This window comes from Delphinus delphis, chromosome 6, assembly GCF_949987515.2.
Source record: "Delphinus delphis chromosome 6, mDelDel1.2, whole genome shotgun sequence".
In the NCBI taxonomy this organism is placed as follows: Eukaryota; Metazoa; Chordata; class Mammalia; order Artiodactyla; family Delphinidae; genus Delphinus; species Delphinus delphis.
This window is the reverse complement of record NC_082688.1, coordinates 26,100,764-26,122,186: the sequence shown is the minus strand read 5'-3', so window position 1 is coordinate 26,122,186 and position 21,423 is coordinate 26,100,764. Positions and strand designations below refer to the sequence as shown.

At 42.6% G+C, this 21,423-nt stretch overlaps 1 protein-coding gene and 1 pseudogene across 5 annotated transcripts in view; one reads left to right on the top strand and one right to left on the bottom strand.

Annotated features, from left to right (window-relative positions):
- ZNF462 (zinc finger protein 462) overlaps positions 1-21,423 on the top strand; it is a 142,163-nt gene that overhangs the window by 35,825 nt on the left and 84,915 nt on the right. For 4 of the 5 annotated variants that reach the window (XM_060014377.1, XM_060014374.1, XM_060014375.1 and 1 more), the window contains one exon: positions 20,031-20,280. In XM_060014377.1, coding sequence (XP_059870360.1) covers positions 20,058-20,280 — 223 coding nt within the window. In that variant the 5' untranslated portion in view covers positions 20,031-20,057. Of the gene's footprint in view, positions 1-17,469; positions 18,012-20,030; positions 20,281-21,423 lie in introns of those variants that run through there. The other variant, XM_060014376.1, reaches the window with a different exon arrangement.
- Positions 20,784-20,865, bottom strand: LOC132427756 (small nucleolar RNA SNORA70; annotated as a pseudogene).

Here is a 21,423-nt window from a genome sequence, read left to right as displayed (position 1 = left end):
AAAATCTCCAAATCAACCAGGAAGTCTTAAGACAAGGGCAGCATTGAGATTAGGAAGGAGATGATTTAAGCTTGAGAATACAGAGGGAAATAGGCCAGCAGAAGGGTCCTGCTGATCTACCTTAGAGTAGCCTCCAGCCACAAGCCAGGCCCCTAACTCATGGCCATGGGGTACTGAAGCTAAAGCGTTTCTCTAATTCTTTTTTTTTTTTTTTTTTTTTTGCGGTACGCGGGCCTCTCACTGTTGTGGCCTCTCCCGTTGCGGAGCACAGGCTCCGGACGCGCAGGCTCAGCGGCCATGGCTCACGAGCCCAGCCGCTCCGCGGCATGTGGGATCTTCCCGGACCTGGGCACGAACCCGTGTGCCCTGCTTCGGCAGGCGGACTCTCAACCACTGCGCCACCAGGGAAGCGCGCGTTTCTCTAATTCTGATCCTTAGCTCCTACATCAACATTCCCCCCACCGCTGCCGGGCACACAGATACATATATGCACAAACGTGCAGCCCATTGGCTCAGCCTGATTCCTTATTTCCTAGCTACCGAGACCCACTTTCCCCTACATATGTACATTTCTCAAAAAGGATGCATGTTACAATCAAAGTTTACATTGTGTGCTTGGGGTTTTTTTACCTTGAAAACCTATTAAAGTATGTCATAACAAATTTGTTTTCAGCGGGAGGAAGAAGAATATGTAGGTTCCAGACACTGGCTGGGGCTGAGGTCGAACCAAACACAGACCCTGGTGCCGGGGAACTCACACTGCAGTGTGAGGAGACAGGCAATTAGGCAGACAGTGCTGTGTGGAAAATGCTTGGGAGCTTGAGGAGCACCTAGGAAGGGTCTCAACCCAGCCCTGGAGTGCCGGACAGGGTTTTCTGGAGAAAGTGGTTCTCAGCTGCGGGTGATTCTGCCCCCAGTGTCTCCAGTGAGAGCGGCGGAAACACTTTGGTGGTTGCTACAGGGGATGATGAGGGAGGGAGATGCTACTGGATTCTACTGGGCACAGGCCGGGCGTGCTGCCAAGCATCCTACAGGGCCCGGGACAGCCCTCCCACAACAAACATCTGGCCCCGATGTCAGTGGTGCTGAGGTTGAGAAACCCTGGTGTAAAGTCAGAGTGAAGGATGAATGCAGATTGGTGGTTCTGGTGGAGAGAATCATAGGTATCCAGGGAAGAGAGTTATTTCAAGGAAAAAGTGGGCTGTGGTGGAGAATGGTGCAAAAGTTATGGTTAAGTTAAATAAGGAGAAAAAGTATTCTTTCACTGGTCCGAAGAACGTCGTTCCTGACCATGGTGTGTTTGTTTTAGCCAAATGGTAGTTACAAATGCCAGATGTAGAGGACTGAGGGAGAAGTAAGGAGCATGAAAGCAGCTTGTCTGTGAAGAGGGGGAATTAATGGTAATTATGGCAGTTATGGTTAAGGCTTCCTACAATGTCAAATGCTGTATGTTCATTATCCAGATTATACCACCCAGCAACCCTATGAAATGTGGATTTCTTTGTATGGCTGAGGAAATAGAGATTTGGAGAATTTAAATATGTCAAGAATTCATATAGCTCATAAGGCATAGAGTAGGGATTCAACCCTAGGTGGCTTTGACTGTACCTATATTGTTTTTCCAGGGGAGAAGATAGGTCAGAGGGACATGGTGTGTGCGTGCGCGCGCACGTGTACGTGTGCGTGCGCGTGTACGTGCGCGCGCGCACGTGTACGTGTGCGCGTGCGCGTTGGGCGGGGTGGGCGGGGGCTGGGGAGTTCTTCCTGGATAGGAGAGTTTAAGATGGGAATGATTTAGCTGGTAGAGCGAAATTGAAAATGCAGGCCATGTGGGCTCCCAGGTGAGGCAGGAGAGCATTGATCAGGAGCCCAGGTCTCCGCTAAAAGGGAGTGGAGCACGCCTTCCATTGTGGCAAGAGAAGAGGGAAAGGATGGGTACCCGCAGGGTTGAGGAAGGGAAAGGCAGACAGAAGATGGAAACCTCTTCCTCTTCTCAGTTAGACACGGTGAAGAATGGAAGACAGGTAAACATCAGACTACTGGGTAAGTTTGAAACCGTGAATTTGCAGGGATACCAATCTCAGAGTAGGGAGAACACTGATTTACACGGATCCAAGGTTGAGATTTTTCCAGATGGTTATGAGGGAAAGACATTGGGTCGGGCTTCTTAATTTAATTATTTCAGGAGGTCATTCTCACAGTTTTCCTCCTTGCTTGAATTCCTTTGAGGAGGAGATAGAGTAAAGCTTTTTTTCCACAGAACTAAAAGACTTTTCAATGCATGGGTGGAGCAGCTTGTGTTGCTTGAGACGATTATATGCAGATAAAATCAGTTAAAAATTATCTTCCTGGGCTTCCCTGGTGGCGCAGTGGTTGAGAGTCCGCCTGCCAATGCAGGGGACACAGGTTCGTGCCACGGTCCGGGAAGATCCCACGTGCCGCGGAGCGGTTGGGCCCGTGAGCCATGGTCGTTGGGCCTGCGCCTGCGCGTCCGGAGCCCGTGCTCCGCAAGGGGCGAGGCCACAACAGTGAGAGGCCCGCGTACCACAAAAAAAAAAAAAAAAAAATTATCTTCCTGACCTTAAGGCTGGAGTTCCTAAAATCACTGCATAGAGATCATCTGAGGCTATTGCCTTAAGGAGTCATTAAAGAGTCTTAAATTGGGTAGAAAATGGAACGCCAGGGCTGGCAGGAGAGTCAACATACTTGGTGAACGGAGGTGCAAACCACTGATAACAATACCGTGCCATATCACTCCAGTGCTTTACATTTGATGGTTGTTTTAAAGTTAAAGTAATAACGTCTTGTTAAAAAATTTTAAATCATTAAGTAGAAAGTGAAAGTGTTGTTCACCTGGGCCCACACCCAGGTGAATTACCTTATAAAGTTTAGAAACTCTTTTCAAATTGTTATTTCTCTTTATTTTCTTGTACAAATACATGGGCTAGGATTTCTGCAGTACTAAGTAATAGTGATGACCCTTGTCCGGTTTTTGATTTGAATTTTTATAATGTGTTAAGCATGCTGCTGATTTATATATATATATATATATATATATATAGTTAAAACATTTTTATTAGAAATGGTTCTGGAATTTAATCAAATGCTGTCTAGCCTCTCTGTGTTATCAAATCATTTTTTTCTCCTTTGACTTCCTAATGTAGTAGAATACAGATTTTCTTTTCTTTCTTTTTTTTTTTTTTGCCGTACGCAGGCCTCGCACTGCTGTGGCCTTTCCCGTTGCGGAGCACAGGCTCCAGACGTGCAGGCTTAGCGGCCATGGCTCACGGGCCCAGCCGCTCCGTGGCACGTGGGATCTTCCCGAACCGGGGTACGAACCTGTGTCCCCTGCATCGGCAGGCGGACTCTCAACCACTGCGCCACCAGGGAAGCCCATCTTTCTTTTCAGTTTTTTTTTTTTTTTTTTGGCCGCTCCATGTGGCTTGCGGGATCTTTCTTAGTTCCTTGACCAGGGATTGAACCTGGGCCCTCGGCAGTGAAAGAAAGTGCAGAGTCCTAACCACTGGACCACCAGGGAATTCCCTAAATTTTCTGGTACTGAAATACTGCCTTCCTGCAGTGAACCCCACTTCATCATGGAGTGATATTCCTTTAATGTGCACCTGGATTTTATTGTGAATTTTTGCCTCAATATTTAAGTGCATTGGTCTGCTTTTATTATTTTTGTATTACTATTTATTGTTTGGGGCGTAAGCTTTGATATATGTGCTACACTATAATGTGTTTGGAAATATACTGGTGAAAGTCTTACACTTCAGACTTTGGACCAATTTAAAAAGCATTCTGATATACTGAATTTTTGAAGTCTCTTCTCTGGTTGGGTTGGCTCCTTTTCTTGGATTAATTTTGGTAGTATATGTGTTTCTAGACAATCATCTATGTATGACGTTTAGGTTTACAAATATAACTATGAGTTGTACAAAGTAATTTTAAAATTTTATTTTCCTTTACATCCGTGGATATTTTCTGCTTCTTAGTTATATTTGTGTTTTGCCTTCCTCCTCTCTATTTTCTTGTTAGGCTAGATAGTGGTTTTTATTTAATTTTACATAGAATTACATTTTCAAAAAATAAGTGGTTCCTCAGGCAGTTTTATTGTTTTTTGATTTTTTGAGTCCCGATTTTCGATCGTAATAAAATTCTTTCTTCGTCTTTTCCTCCTTTTTCTTTTCATTGAGTTAGATGTTTCATTCATTTAGTATTATTTCTTGATTTATAAGAAGTATTACTATTTCTTGTTTATAATTTTCATAGAGCTATGAAATTTCCTCTAAGTACAGCTTTTGCTAAATTCCACATTTTGCATACATAAGATTTTTAAAGTCACATTCTGTAGTTGAGTCTTTCTGTTTATCCGAACTTGTTTAGAATAATGTTAAAAAAAAATTCCAAGTGTTGGAAGATTTTGTTTTCCTTTTTCCTCTAGATATGCTGCTGTGTAAGTAGAAATGATAGACTACTTTTTTCTATTTGTAGTTTATAATCTCTTAATTCTGGCGTTAGAGATGCTTGTAAACCTCCATGGGCATTTGAAAATCTTTGTAAATGTCTCATACTTGCTTGAAATGAAAATGTGCTTCCTGTTTCCAGGATACAGAATTTGAAATGTGTCTCTTAATTCTGTTATTTCTATCCTTAGTTGACTTTTTCCATTTAACATATTAAATACTTATGTCTATCTCTTCTTGTATTGCCTTTTTTTTTCTTTTCTTTCTCCAATTGGTGCTGTGGGGGGGGGGCATAAATAGTCACGATCAGTCTTCATTGTGGATTGTAAGTTTTTACATTATTAAATGTTCATCTTTATTTATTTATTTATTTTGGCCGTGCCTTGCGGCGTGCGGGTTCTTAGTTCCCCGACCAGGAACTGAACCTGGGCCCCCTGCAGTGGAAGCTCAGGGTCCTAACCACTGGACATCCAGGGAATTCCCTAAATGTTCATCATTAAAACTTTTCAAAATATAATTTATTTTCCTTTACATTTGTGGAAATTTTCTATTTTTGCTTTTGCAAAAATTTAAAGATAAGCTTACAGGCTTTTTTATCTTGAATTAACCATGAGTAAAATTTATCAAGATCCCCACTTTTCTTGATATACTTTTACCATATTATTACTTTAAAGATTTTGTGTCATTTTACGGTGTATCTCTTGTAGACAAAGTGCAATTAGAGTTCATTTTTGAATCTAGTCTGGGAATATTTTCCATAGTAGTTTATTGATTTAACATATACACTTGACTAATTAATTTTTTGCACGTACTTGTATATGTCTATACACTTTTCCTTTGTTCTCTGTTTTTCACTACGTGGGCTGTGTTTGATCAAAAAAAAGATTAAAAACTAGTCTTTTTATTACTAATTAAAATTTTAGCTTTAATACCTCTATTTAGTAACTTCAGAAAGAATACTATCAAGTATTCATATTTGTCCTTCTGTGAGAGTTGAGAATTTTCTTCCACTTACATTTATCCTCTAATGCCAACCACCCCCACCTCTTTCTTTTTAACTTGTTCATTTTATAAAATGTATTTATTGAAGTATAGTTGATTGACAATGTGGTGTTAATTTCTGCTGTACAGTGATTCCATTATACATATATATGCAGTCTTTTTGATATTCTTTTCCATGATGGCTTATTGCAAGGTATTGAATACAGTTCTCTGTGCTATACAGTAGGACCTTGTTAGTTATGTATTCTATATATAATGGTTTACATCTGCTAATCCCAACTCCCAATCCATCCCTCCCACCTCTTTATTTTTGTTGTTATGCTTGAGGATTTTCCCAATTCTATATAATTTTATTATTATATGGAATAATGTATTGTATTATAATTGTTCCCTTTAAGGGATTGTAATTTTGTTTTGTAATTATTATAAATTGATCAATCTTTGTTCTAAATGTAAGTGGATTCTGTGTTCACATCCTCTCTTTACCTCTAAATTCCCCATTCTTGAGATCTCGATTTTGAACTTTCTCTTGGTTGGATATATTACATCACTGAATAGATTTTGAAGAAGAGTCAGTAAGTGCAGCATTCCCTGACTGTGCTGATTGGAAAATGTGTTATTACTTTTATACATGGTTGTGAATTCAGTTGGGAAATGAATACTCCCATCTTGCTGTCTCTTTCTCAAGCCTCTGTAGACATCCGTTCACTCTTCTTTATCATTGAATGTTACTGGGAAGAAGTTTGTGGCTGTCTGACTTTCCCCCCCTGCAATTGACTAATTTTTAAATATCTTGATTTTGTAGTCATCAGTGTTTATCCTTGGAAACTGTACCTTTACCGAGATGTCTCAATTTTGATGATTCTGTTACTTTTCCCTGGAACATCAGATATTCCTTTATTTCGGGGAAGTTATTTTCCATCACAGATTTGAGCATATTTTGTTTTGCCCTGTTTTGTTTTACTGTCTACTCGAGAATACCTTTTATCTGTATGTTGGATCTCTGTTTTCAAACTCTCTTACCTGTCATGTTCTCTACTTGCTTTCATCTACTTGTCCTTTTCCTCTGCATTTTGTGCAGTTTTTTTGAAGACTGTTTTCCGCATCATCAACTTTGATTCTGGTTTGTGGATTTTACCTCTTATTACTTTAATATATTTATCGGTTCTGCAGTGATAATTATTTTTGTTGTCAGTTTCTTTCTTCAACTGCCAGCATCTCTTTTATCTCATGCTGATGTCTTATCATCTTATCTTTGATCTCTTCTTTTATAGTATCTCTGTTAATTGTTGTATATAATATTCTTCTGTGCCCTGTTCTTTCAAAATATATTGTTCATTGGTCTTTTCCATGCCATGTTTCTTTCTGTCACTTTTTTTGGCCTCAGTTCACTTTTTCTAACTTACTCATCTTCAGTTAGGACATGACTCTCAGAACTTTCTCTTGGCCCCCAGGTAGTGAGGATGATATCTCTCTAAATCTCCTTCTTAAATCCTGCTTAATTCTGCTTTCAGAACCTGAGTTTGGGTGTGGATGGACTGCCTTTCTTCTGTAGCCTTCAGCAATCTGCAAGGGTCCTGGTTAGATGCCTAGGTAGGACACAGTTGATGAATCTTATCTCTGAACTCTGTGATTCTAAGTTTTAAGTCCTGCTTTAGATTTGAGGGTCCCATAGATCTACTGGTTTGGTGTGACCAGTTTTTTTTTCTTTGTTTATATTTTCCTCTTTCTTTTCCTTCACCCAAGACTTCGTTTGCAGTTTGAGACAATTAGCCACCATTTTTTCTGGAAGTCCCTTGGTTAGCTTAAAGCACATATCCGTGTTCTGAGGGATTTCCAAACACTTCTGTGTTTTCAGACGTTGATCCTTACAGTGGGTTTAACTCAGCACTGCAGCTTTAGTGTGGTAATCAAATAACCACTCCAAGTTTGAATGTTTTCTAATAAGATTTTGTTTTATTATGAAAGCCTTCTGTCATACAAGAGGCTTGGGTCCTGAGGATTTACCCAACTCTTAGTATTTTCTGTATAAAATACTCCACTTCTTTCCTTTGTGTATTGCCACATCCCACTTTAGAAATATCAAGGACACCATGTCATGAACCGTTCTTAAATTATTAAGGGAGATGAATATCAGTATCAGCATTGTCTTGGCCACAGTATTCATTCTTTCACAGATATTAACTCTGTCTTTTAAGGGTGTGCTCTTATTAGCTTCTGATGCTGGGTTCTGCAACTTAGTATTTTCCCATTAATTGTTAAATAAGTGAAATATTTGCAAACATTAGTCTTCTCCTAGGCTCTTTAAAGACTGCATAGCTATTATCGTATTCATTCAATCAACAGGGCTTATAAGTAGGGCTCCCAGTGCGATGGAGAAGGGAACTCAGCATTCCAGCTGCTGGTCTCAGGGACTAGAGGGAAGATTTGAGCTTGATCTTAAAACTGGAGTGAGCATGAGGATCCCCTTGAGGGCTTGTTAAAATACAGATTGCGTTTGGGGCCCTACCCCCAGGGTTTCTGATTCACAGAGTCTGGAGCGGAACCTGAGAAATTGCATTCCTAATGAATTCTTGGCCGGTGCTGCTGGTCTAGGGATCTCTCTTTGAGAATCATTTTCTTAAAGGATGGGAATTATGTGGATCTTCAAAACGTAGGTAAAAGTATTCTACAGTGAGGAAAACGTGGACAAACATGGAGATCTCAGCATCCTCCTGATTTCTAAGTCATTCTTTTTTTTTAAAAAAAACTTATTTATTTAATTTATTTTTGGCTCTGTTGGGTCTTTATTGTTGCACGCGGGCTTTTTCTAGTTGCGGTGAGCGGGGGCTACTCTTCGTGCGGTGTGGTGGCTTCTCTTGTTGCGGAGCGCGGGCTCTAGGCTCGCAGGCTTCAGTAGTTGCGGCATGTGGGCTGAGTAGTTGTGGCTCACGGGCTCTAGAGTGCAGGCTCAGTAGTTGTGGCGCACGGGCTTAGTTGCTCCACGGCATGTGGGATCTTCCCGGACCAGGGCTCGAACCCATGTCCTCTGCACTGGCAGGTGGATTCTTAAGCGCTGCGCCACCAGGGAAGCCCTCTGAGTCATTCTTTTCATTATGGTAAGGGACTCTTTCCTAAGAGACCCATATGGGGGGAATATTTAAAAAGTTAAAGATGATTACTGGCCTTTCGGATGCATTTAGTTTTTCATATCCAACAAATGGATGTAGATATCTACTAGGAATATAGATAAATAAGGGATAAATATATAATATAGTATAATATAAATGTATTAGTAAACGTGGTGACATATTCTAAGTTGTGGTTGGTTTCAGGATATGACGTGTAATTTGAAATGGAATCTGGTGTCCACGGTATTCTGAAATTATTGGTCTGAGCCACTGACTGGCTGTGTCACAAGGAGACAGGTTCATTTTAAATGAACTGACCCTGATGTTTCCAGACACCCCTAAGGCTCATTCAGCCAGCCTCTTCAGCCACTTTGTTGGCAGAGCACATTTTCCATAAGAAACAAGACGAAGCTTCTCATGGGGTAGATTTGGTGGGTATAAAGCTACTACATAACCTTGTTCTGATTCCATGAGGGTGGATTCTGAGGAAAGACGATTCGGTGTTATGGATCTCGTTCTTCTGTGTATACCTTTGTCAGCAACTTTCAGTCTCCCACATGTGTTTCTGAAGCAGGAGCACACTGCCTCTGTGCCTAAGAAGATCTTTGAACAGCCAGACTGCAGATGATGGAGTTTGCACCCTTTCAGTTAACCTCCTGAGTATAGAATTCTGAGCAGAGGAGGGGACACTGGGGGTTATTCTGGAATCTGCCTCCTCAGTGAAGAAAGACTCTTGTTTGTGAGAATATATGGGGCGTGGACTTCAAGTGTGAATAACTATTAATGAACTGAATAACATTTATAGAGTGTTTTTACTGCCGATTTCCTTTCTCTAATTATGGAATTCAACAGATTTTTTTTTCCTGCTTCAGAGAGTATGTTCCAGAAGGCTTGGGCAGGTTATTTTTCCTGAGACCTTCGGTTTCACTAACTGAAAAATGAAGATATTGGGCCCCATTGGACGACATGGTCTTTGAGATCTCCTCTCTAGTGGGCACTAATGAGCTTACAGATAGTTAACTTTTAGGAGTGAAGTCTTCTGTTTGAGTTAAAGAAGGCACAGGTAATTTATTGTTTCAATATTTTTTAGGGAAGCCAAGGAGAGAGAACTCTGTTCCTACCTAATTTCTTTATACTTTCCTCTACTGAAAAGGTTTATACGGTTTTGAGCTATCGGGGAGAATTGTTCCTCAGCCTTTCCAGAATCTTTGCAAACAAGAATTGAAAGGTTTTTTTGTGGAGGGAAGGCAACCAGATAGTCTCAAGTGTAGCCCCAGGTGATGATTCCAAGTGTCACATCAGTTTAGGGGAGCTTAGCAGTGTTATAAATATGTGGGTAGAATGATGCTGCCAGAGTACCTTCCGCTTGGATGGTGAGGAAAAGCAAGGTGGCCACTTCCTCACGTATCAAGGACAGGTGGGGACGTGGAATTCCTAATATCCCAGGAGTCAGCCAAGTGCTGTGATGTGGCTTCATGAACTTTATGAGCTGAGTGGGAGCAGTGGGATATAGTGCTAAGTTTTGTTTTGTTTTTCTGGTCATGGAGCCTCTCTGGAATTGCTTAGGTTCCTATATGTTTACTTTGGGTTGGTACCACTGGTTAATTTTCTCCTGGAAAGCAGGCATGCGCACACTCATTCATCCCACAGATCTTGTCAGGGCCAGACCCGTGCTGGGCCCTGGGGATGTAAGAACCACAAGGAGCACGGTACTCATCCTTTGAAGAGTGATTTTGAGTAGCCTGGGGCCCCGTCACTTTGAGAGAAGATAATTTTGTATGTTGGCGAGGAGAAAATGTGCATGACGTTTTTCATAGAAATTTTAGTTGGAGGCCACGTGCTAACTGTAGGACTTGACCATTTTTAATGATGTGGATCCCTTACCCACAGAGCCCACAGGGTCATCATCAGTGCAAGGGGCTTATCACTAAGGACAGATGGACCAGTTATATTCCTTAATCTTGGATTTTTCTTGAAAAGTTTATAGTAAAATACCCAAATCAGAAAAATAAAACTAAAAATCTCATGATGTCAAAGGACAGGAAGGCTACTAAGATCATTTTGAACCATGGAACCATAGAATCTTTGAGCTGGAAGAGAACTTGCTGATCATCTAGTCCTGAGATTCCCCAGCCAGGACCACATGAAAGGCTTATAAAGGCAGGTGGCTTACAGGCAGAGACTGAAAATACCTAGAGACCACTTGTGACAGGGTTTCCATCCTCCACACTCTTGTCATTTTGGACCAGATCCTTCTTCCTTATGGGGGTTTTCCTGTGCGTCGTAGGATGTTTAGCAGCATCCCTGGCCTCTATGCATTAGATACCAGTAGCACCGCTCCCCCCGCCCCCACCCAGTTGAGAGAACCAAAAGTGTCTCCAGATATCCCTGGGCTGGGGTCTGTGGGGGTAAGATTGCCCCTGGTTGGGACCACTGCTCTGTGACAACATAAGGTTAGTAGAAGAGTCTAACTCTCATAACCAATCTTTTTATGTTTGATTGGAATCTTATCACTCACAAGCTCTGCTTCATTCATTCATTTGTTCATTCATTCAGCACATTTGCTGAGTACCCATTGTGTGAACTGTCCCCAGTGCTGAAGATACCAGTGTAAATAGACAGGTGTGGGCTTGCTATCAGGGTGCCTGTGTTCTAGCAGAGGGAGATGGAGCACAAACAAACAGGTATCATAGCAACAGTGAAGGAACTTAAAAGGCAGCGTCATGTGGTAAGAGAAAGTCAGCATGGTCAGAGCTGTGGATAGGGGCTCGATTTCATGGGGATGGGGAGGGCGGGCTAATATTAGATGGAGTTGTGAGAAAGCCCCTTGGAGGATAGAACCTTTGAGCCCAGAATTGCATGAGGAGGAGTCAGCCGTGATGAAACTAGGCATTTATTTGTCTCTGAATAATAATAACAAGTGAGAGATGAATTAAGTCAGAAAAAAATCTTTCAAAATACGAGAAGAAAATTTTGTAAAACACTCCTTTGTACAAAAGGTTGACTGGCACAATCTAATCTCTTCATTTAGTGAAATGATCCAAGTAAAGGCTTCGAAAGACTTGTTCAAGGTGAAGGTGGCAGGCGGAGCCATCACACCTGCTGGGAATAAATTATTTTACTTGCTGGAGAGGCATTTCTGGATCCTTGTCTTTTTTTTTTTTTTTTGAGCAGCCCCATAGTGAATAAGCTGAAAGACCTAAGTTTGTTGGGCAAAGTGAGATTTTCATTAAGGATTTATGGAACGTGGGGCTTGGCCAAGTACCTGAGCCACTGTAGTGTTTTCACATGGTGATAAATCCCACTGTTGTGTTGGCAGACAAATGTCTTAACTTTCTGCTAAGAAGTTCTTGAGGCGCAGTGATTTTTAGGAGTAAACTTACTTGCTGAGAGTAGATTGGAGACTGCAAGAGAAAAGGAATTCTTTAGCTATCATGTAAAATAAAATATTCCTAATTCTTGGGTATCTGCCAGTTCCACACATAAGAACATAGGGTGTTTTTCCTGTTTTCTTGGAACGGGGTAGGAGAACCAATGGAGCTCAGTGGGCAGTGCCTTCTGCTATAGGTGGAGGCCAAGAGGAGAAAAAAAAAAAAATCACAATCTTCTTGAATAGGAGGACTTCACAGTGGTCATGATTCCTGATTCACACAAGCCCAGCCATTGTTTACCTTTCCAGAAAGCAGTCTGCTTAGGGCTTTCAGCCTGAGGGGGTAGTTAGATCAGGAACCATGGAGTGGCTATATTTTGTCAAATATAAGAAATTGAACTGGAAAGGTTACTGCATCAGGGCCTTGTGTGCCACAGATATAGGCAGACTCGGGACAATTCTCATTTAAAGGAAGTGACTTGTCTGAATTTTCTGAGCACAGCGTGAGCACAAGGCAAAGAACAAATCTCAGAGGGATTAGATTGGGACTTTTGTGGGCTTTTCCTCAAATAAGAGAGGTTCTTCTGGCAAAACTTTCTTATACTTTCACCAGCCCTGGATCCTTTCGTTTTGTTTTTTTTTTTTTTTTTTCCTCTCAGAAGGTAATAGAGAGCAAGGTGAGTTGTTCGAATGGTTTCTGGATTCATTCACTAAAACTGTAGAATTTAGACGTGGTGGGGTTGGCCAGACCTTCTGTGCCGGGCACAGATCTGGCTGTGAAGACATGCCCAAGGCCTGTGGTCAGCGAAGCCTTCAGACCCACAGAGGAGCTACTCAACGCGTGGTTTGGTCTTTCACGATATGGAAGATGCCTTTGACTGCAGCTTCTGCTTACTCTGCGTCTTAATCAGTTCTGTAATGAAGACCCAGCAGCATATCTGCAACTTCCCTTTAATTTTACAATTTTTATAATGAGAGTTCTTGTAGTGTGAAAAGTGTCTGTGGAAACCCAGCCAGCATGCTGAAGAGTCTACAAAGGAATACAGCGATTTTCTGTCTCTGCCGTTGGGGTGAGGTTTGGCTCTAGAGGAGAGAAATCGGGTCCCTCTTGATCTCCAGGCTCGGGCAAGAATGGCTTCAAAGTTTCCAAGGAATTTCCTGATGGACCCATGACATTTCAGAGAATGCATTCGACCCTAAGAGTGGTTTTCGCTCATTTGGAAGAACAAAATGAGCTGGGATCTCATTTGTCATGGTTGCCTTTTGAGAATTTTAGCATGTGGAGGCGTCTTCATTTTGTTTTGTTTCTCAAGGGGAATATTGTCAGGACGCTTCTCAGAATTGGACTTATCTGGTGAACTGCAGGTTCCCCTTCACAGACAATGAAGTCTAAAGCTCCTGAGATACCACCCTGCTTCCTCCCTTTCTTTTCTAGTCCCTTCTCTCCTCTTTTATCTCCTTATTCAAATCACACGCTTCCTTTTCTAAGGACAGGAGAGCTGGCAGGCTGCCTATTGGCCGGTTGGCCTCAATTAGCCTTATATCATTGCAAAGGAATGCATGAATTCTCCAGAAGGTATGTACTATCTCATTCTGTATTAGACACTCACTACCTGCTTTCATAACAGGTCACTCAGCCAGAATGGCCTCTTGTTTACATATCTGATATTTTGTTGGTCATTTGGATTAGATCATCTCATTTTAATAATGATCCCCGAGGTTATCTGTTATGAAATATTACTCCAACATGCTCTGTAAAACTTGAAAACTTGATTCAGGAAAACAAAGCTAAAATAAGAGAACCTGAAGGCTAGCATCCTTGGCCGCAAGGTGACTGGGGTTATTAATCTGCAGATTGCCTGCTTCAGACTCTGTCCCAGAGATGGAACAGAGGCCACACATGGGCATTGGCAGGACTCAGGCTCGCGTGGTATTTCTCTGCTACTATTTAAATTCAGTCTCATCTTGGGGGTTACATATGTGATTGCAAATTAATCCTTTCTCTTCTGAAAATTTGGTTTTGAAGAACAGCTGTGTCTCCCTTCTGAATTCCTTAATTATTTATCCTCCCTGATATGTTAAACCTTTCATTAGTGTGGTGAATTGCCAAGAGTACACAGAACTGCTTAGATCATGTAGCAAACAGTATAAACATTGGATAGGACATTTGAAGACACCACATGGTGAGCCAGGATCTATAGTTGTACCAAATGTTGTGGGATCAATGTAGGTATCTTGTTGTTGGAAGTTCTTTGTTGGTTTATTTTGTTGGCTTATTTTTTTTTAATCACTGTAACATGGGAAGAGTATGTATGTCATTTGTACTTATTCAAAAGTGTTCTAACAGAAGTGTTAAATCTGGAGGGCACATGCCCCTATCTGAGTTCAAATTAAATCAAGAAAATGAGTTATTTCATATATACGTACACGTATGTATGTATATGTGTATGTGCAGAGGACAGGCACCCTATGATACATGTGTTGCATATATATGCATGCCTGTGTGTGCATATCTACAGTCTGCATTTGCATTTGTAAGTGTGATTCCGTAACTACTGTTCCTTTTCCTGAAAGGAGATTTCTGCTCTATTTCTTGATCCAGTCCTGTTTGGAAAGATGCTTTAAATGATTTTTAAATTAGAACTCCCACTTCGACCATGACAAGAGTAAATGATAAGCAGTGATGTACAACACGTCTTGTTGCTGAGAGTAGCAACCCACACTCAAAAGTGGATTAGTTAGTGATTTTTTTTTCCCCTCATTTTTCATCCTAAGCATGAAAATTCTTCTTTCCTCCCAAACCACGTTCCTGGGGCTTGAAATAAGAGATGTTAACTTCCCAACACACCCCGCAGCTCTTTGACCTCATCATAGCAACAGTTTCCGATCTCAAATACATTTGTAGAATGATCTTTAAGTTCCTGATTTTTCTGTCTTTCTAGCTGAACGGTGCCGAAGTTTATGCATTCCACTAACTGGTAATTGGTTTTTCCAATCATGGGAAAGGAAAGTAAGAAAAGCACAGACAATAGGTGCTCACTAAAGCCTTTTCTTAGAATTGTGATTCAAGAGAACGGAGGAGTTCAGTGTCTTACAAATGAAACTAGGTTTCTGGAGTGGACATAGGAAAAGCATCTTACGGTGTTTCTGGTTCTATTTCTCAAAGGCTTTGAAGCTTATAATTAGTTGCTCTTGAATCCCTGTGGCTGTGGTGCTTCACAGCTTTATTTCTGGTCTGCAGTCCTTCAGTCAGAGAACAGGGTAGGTCCAGGCAAGGCCTGCACCTTTTCATTTGGACACTTCCCGGAGACAGTTGGGATTTTGACTTGAAGACCGTGTTCGTGCTCCATGCAATCCTGGAGAACAGTGCTCGCCGAGGTGACCCAGGTGAGGGTTGTGGTGGCAGGATTGTAGGAGTGCCCTCAAACACCCAGGGCGCCTCCCTTCTCCCCTCCTGTCTGGGCAGTGAGTGGGGAGGACACATGATGAACCTGTGGATTGTCCCCTTTCACCTTCACAGGAGGAAAATGGAGGCATAATGGGTCTCTGAAATTGTGAACACAGAAAGTGGGTGGGCAGACGGTAGAAATTAAAATTGGTGGGTTTTTTTAAGTTGAAGTGTAGTTGATTTACAGCGCTGTGTTACTTTCTGTTTTTTTAATTTATTTTTTAATTTTTTAATTTTTTGGCCACACCGCATGGCACGTGGGATCTTAAGTTCCCAGACCAGGGGTTGAACCTGCGCCCCCTGCAGTGGAAGTGCAGAGTCCTAACCACTGGACCGCCAGGGAATTAATTCCCTGTGTTACTTTCTGAAGTATAGCAAAGTGATTCAATTATATATATAGATCTACTTATCTGTCTTTTTTTAGATTCTTTTCCGTCATAGTTTATTACAAGATATTGAACATAGTTCCCTGTGCTATACAGTAGGACCTTGCCATCTTTTTTTTATATATAGTAGTTTGATTCTGTTAATCCCAAACTCCTAATTTATCCCTCCCTCCCCCTTCCCTCTTTGGTAACCATAAGTTTGTTTCCTATGTCGGGGAGTCTGTTTCTGTTTTGAAAATAGGTTCAAAATTGGTGTTTTTAAGATTGAGGAAGAGCAGCTGGTGGCCATTCTCTCCCTTTCCCCCTTCTCAGCTGTATATTCCCAATCCTTAACAAGATCTCTGGATTTTCTTTAAATATGTCTTCAAGAGTTTGTCCAATATGGAAAGTTGGGTTTGGGGTTTCCCATCAAAACCCCACCTCTTGAAAACTCTAGACTTATCCATGTAAATTGCACAGACCAACACGTGGCAATCCGTAGTGCGGAGTCGTGATAATTAGTATGGTCAATTAGTATGGTCGTCTAGAGGTTTCACATTAGGAGGACTAATCACATTAGGTGCTAGCTTATTTGGGAACGAATCCATTTTTCATCTGCCTGCCAAGGCCTCATCATGGGTGGTGTTGTGAGTCTAGTCGTCCGATGCCTGTTTGACCTTGAGGGGCCTGGAGATATTGCATTGGGAGTAGGAGATGGGGCCGGTGGGGGGGGGGGACACGCTTGTTTGATTTGTAGATTCATCTCATGACCTTTTGAAATAGCATTTCTTTCAGTTAGTTCAGAAGCTTCCTCTTTGGCTTTTGATTTTGCTGATTTGGTCAGTGGGAAAAAAAAATACTGCTAATCTCATTATCGCAGTAGAATTTTTAAATAAAGTAAATAGATAGGAGATCAAGGCTTTTAACTTGAAATCGTCATTTGGTAGCAGCTCAGTGTCTGGTGTAGCCTTTTAGGGTTGCTGTTCTTTCTCGGTTGATGAAACAGTCAAATATGCAAGAGAGTATTTCTCATCTTTGTTCCCATCTTTGTTGTTGGTTTCTCAGAGGATTACCATCTGCTGCAAAAACATCCTCGAGCTGATGGATGGGTCATCCTCAGGTCCAGCTTTCTTTGTCTCTCTCCTCCCCTGTTCCGTCTCCGCCTCCCTCCTCTCACTTTTCGCCCATGTGTGCGTCCTCAGTCTCATAAACACGTCAAGTTTCTGTGTCTTTGATTGTTTAGGCCATGCAGGCAATTTCTGTTTCCTTCTGTCAGCGTCTCCAGGAGCAATGTGTGCACAAAGACAAAATGGCTTTCAGAGGAGGCCACATCCTCATCTGAGGACTCAGTGCAGACATCCAATTGAAGGCCACTCAGTGGTAACCAGACACTGGTTCTCTCGGCAGCCTGGAGATTAACCTCTTCTAAGGCTCTGTGCTATTTTTGAGGTAGAGTCTGCAACAACATTAAAGCTAGAACCTATTAGGAAATCACTTTCATCATCTCTTCTTTTTCCAAATCAGTGGCTTTTTTTTTTTTTCCTGATCTCCTAACCCTTTAATCTCCTTTGTAGCAGAGCAAGGAGACCGTTGGTTTGTTTGCATCCAGCGAAGTTTGAATCCTTCCTTGCTAAGAGCTTCGGAAGACACCAAGATATTAGAGAACCGTGCAGAGAGATGAATTTCATCTCGGGGTGGATGACTTAATGCCAAAGGTGCCCTGCTTTCCTTGGGCAGAACTGTCATTTTTTTGGTGGATGTTGTGCGAACTAGGCTCAAACTTTCCAAAAGACACACAGCAGAAAGCCTTTTGTTGCATTATTTCTAAAGGCTTGAAGTTTTGAAGGGAAGAGATTTTGTTTTGCTCTCGGCTACACAATGGAGCTTTCAGAGAACCTCTTTTAAAAGGAATAGCTACAGCCTTTGTGTTGAAGGGTGTGCCTGTTGGCAGGGTCCGCTGATGCAGACAGACTGGCTGGTGATTAACAAAGGTCATTAGACTTTGGAATCTGGCAAGCAGAGTCGGATGGTATGTCTTCTGTGTGTGGAAGGACGACTCCCAAGAAGCCAAGGCATTCTGGAGGTTCCCCCCTCCAGCCCACCCCCAAAGGCAGCTGGAGAACAGGGTCTGGTCCAGGAACGTCCTGCGGTAACCAGGGCTGTGCTGGGATGAACGGACTAGCCCATCAGGCATGGGATAAAAGAACCTTCGGAGATCCTGGTGAATGACATTTGAGGAGGAGAGAGGTGCTGCTTTTTCGGGAAGGAGTGAAAACAGTTCCTCCTTTGTTGGGAGGAGGAGGGCAGAGGAGGGGCCCAGGCTGCTCCTCTCCTGTTGCCTCGGCCCGGCAGCCTGGCAGCATCCATCCCAGAGAAGCCATGTTGTGCTCAGAAGGGAGGCTCTGAGCTAAAATGGCCGCTCCTGAAGCTCAGAGGACTAGGGCAGCTTAGTGAGACTTAGAGCTCCAGTGACGCAGGAGCTCCTATCTCTTGAAAGTGTGATAAACACATTCAGCAGAGCTGTGGCTTGTTTGGCTGAGATGAAAGGACTAAGCTGGGGGGATGGGGAGCGCACACTGGATGATCTGCCTTTTTGCCGTGAAGTGTTCTAAATGCAGGAGTCGTCTGCACTATGGAAAAATTTGTGTTCAGGTCTAATGGGCTGTGCGAAAAGGAGAAGTGGGGTGGGGCCTCGGTGACGGCTGTAATTTGATCCAGAGCTGATAGCAACCTCTTCCACACAATTTGGGTTGGTGCTGAGACACAAAAGCTGGTGTGGCTGGGAATATGGAGGCTGAGTTAGCCGACAGGGACTCTGGTGCACAGTTCAGGGTTTATTGAAAAAAAGGAGAAATTGCTGGGTGAAAGGGGAGAAGGTAAATCTCTGTGTGTCTCACTCTGCAAGCTCAGGCTGTCCAGAGCTGGACTTGCCAGGAGTTATTTTCACAGGAGCATTCTTTCAGAGAAAATCCTCCTGCCATAGCTCCTTTCACTGCATTGACAGATTTCTCCACTGTATTCTTCCTGCAGAAATCATTGATGTTTTACAATAAAAGTATAGAAAGTTGCTGTACGATCAAAGTATCGAAAGATTTGGCTTGTGGCTTTTGTTCTTGGACATCTGGTTCTAGATTACAGTGACTCAGTAGAGTTTGCTATGAGCTCAGTGAAGTAACTCAGTCATTAAGATAATAACTGGGTATCTCAACTTAAGATAGGAAGGCGTATGCCTTCTCATACATTTTTAACTTCTTAATGGTGGGCCGCTCCATTGAGTTCGTGTGAAGCTATCTGTATCTTTCAATCACACAGTAAATAGCAGGACAGAGGCAGCCGGGCAAGTTTTACTTTATTCTGAATCAGGTTCACTGCTTGTTATGGCCAAGTATGCACTCCACATTTGTAAAGGGGAGAAGTAGAAAAAGGGAAAGTCCTGCCTTAGAAGCCCTTCTTCCAAACCACGTGCATTTCTGTTGCCTTAGTGTAAATCGAGGTACCGAGGTGCAACCTGAAACTAGAAACTGGATTGTCATCTAAAGTTGGTTGTTTAAGAATCTCTTGAGAAATATTTTATGACCTAATTAGATTGGAGAAGCTGTTAGGTTATAATTGGTAGGTAGTAAAAAGCAAATAACCATTTAGCTCATGAAAAAAAAAAATAAACCGTTTAAAGAAGGGAAGAAGGAGGTGTACCGCAATATCAGTTAAGAGAGTAGAAGAATAAAAAGATACAATAAAAGCGCTTCCTACTGCCACTCAGAGATTCAGTACTGTTTCACCATTTGGTGATAAAACATCAATGTTTTACAGTATTAAAACAGCTAATGAAGAGTGAAGTTTGTCCTTTCTTCTGTTTGGCCCCCTCTTTACTTCTGAGAAGATTCTGGTTCAAAAATAAAACTGGTCCCAGCCGGAATCAAAGTCAGTATTAACCTACCAAGAAATCTGAATTCAGTCAAGAAATTCAGAAACTACTAAAACTTTTGAAGTATTAGGGGTTTCTTTGGCACATAGCACTTGCAGATACATCAAGCTAGAAAAAGTTTACCTGGTTTTTCCCCCCTTCTTTGAAGTTAGGAAGTCAAGGACACCATCCCTGTTATGTCTGATTTCCTTTCTTTGGCCAGTGTTCCATCTGGCAAAGTCCAGTGAGAGGAAATGGCCGATATTGGAATTTCTTCCATCAATGGACTTGTAGCTCCAGCAGCCTGGGGTACGCGATGAGCGCAGGCCTTAAGGTGTTTCGTCTGCCTTCTGCCACCGCAGGTTCCTAATGTGAGAGGGTAGACCCAGATGATGGAGGTGCTTCAGTGCGATGGCTGTGACTTTAGAGCCCCGTCTTACGAAGATCTCAAGGCGCATATCCAGGATGTCCACACGGCATTTCTGCAGCCGACGGACGTTGCCGAAGACAATGCGAACGAGCCGCGCTCTGGGTCCATGAATGCCAGTAACCAGACAGAGGTGGAGTTTTCGTCTATAAAGGATGAATTTGTGATTGCAGAGGACTTATCAGGTAAATCTGTCCTGGGCTCGGCATATCTGATGTATTTCACTGCCCTCATCTATTTTGAGCCTGTAGCCGTGGTTCTTTTTTTTTGGACAGGAGAGTAGGACTTATTGGTGGGCGTGAGTAAGGAGGGGACGGTGCCAAGGCCCTCCTGAGTGCAGGGTCCGCCGCTTGCCCAGAGGGCCAGGATTACGGATGTATTTGACCTCACAGCCATCTGGGATGAGCTGCTTTTCTGCCACCTTGTTTTCAAATTCATCTGCATTAAACTTAGTAAATGCCCACTTCTTGGAGATGTGGCTCTTCTGGTGGCCAGGGAACTTGAACTTGGCCCTGTGGAGGGCCTTAATCACATGCTCCTTGTTCTGCAGCCTGGTGCGGATGGACCTTATGACTTGGCCAGCGTGGACCCTGGCCACTGTGCCCTGGGGCTTTTCAAAGGCACCGCACATACCTGTCTGGAGCCTAGATTGGGCACAACATGCCAGTCATGAATGTCCACTGGAAAGGGCTGTCTGCAAGGTCCCTTAAGGCAACCAGTACAGGCAGCAGGCTGCATACAGTACCGAGGAGTCTGTAGCCGTGGTTCCTGACATGCATGGTTCCCACAGAGTTTCTTGCTCTCTGCGAGCCTCTTTTTTTTTTTTTGGCCACGCTGCAAGGCTTGTGGGATCTTTAAAGGTTCCCCGACCAGGGATTGAACCTGGGCCACGGCAGTGGAAAAACGCTGAGTCCTAACCACTGGACCGCCAGGGAATTCCCACTTGTGAGCCATTTTTGTGGTTTGGGCATCACGTTTCTCTTCTTGAGTAGCCCAGGTTATTGTTCTTTCAGCTTCCTCTGTTTCTTAGCTTCCCTTCAGTTTGGAGCACAGGGTAGTATCTTGGAAAGTTCTAGAATGAATATTGCAGTCTGTGAAACTTGCATTTTCATAGCTCTGTGGCACATGAATCGAGATGTGGAGACTCTTGCACCTGAAGCCAAGCACTGCCTTCCGTCCGTGAGAAGCAACGTGTTTATGTTCGTTAACGCTTCGTTAATACTCTTCAGGGCCTCATCTTGAGATGTTAGGCTTTTTGAATGTGATGTTTATTAATGAAGGATAATTGAGAAGAAAATGGATTTGCATGATTGAATTTCTTGACTCGC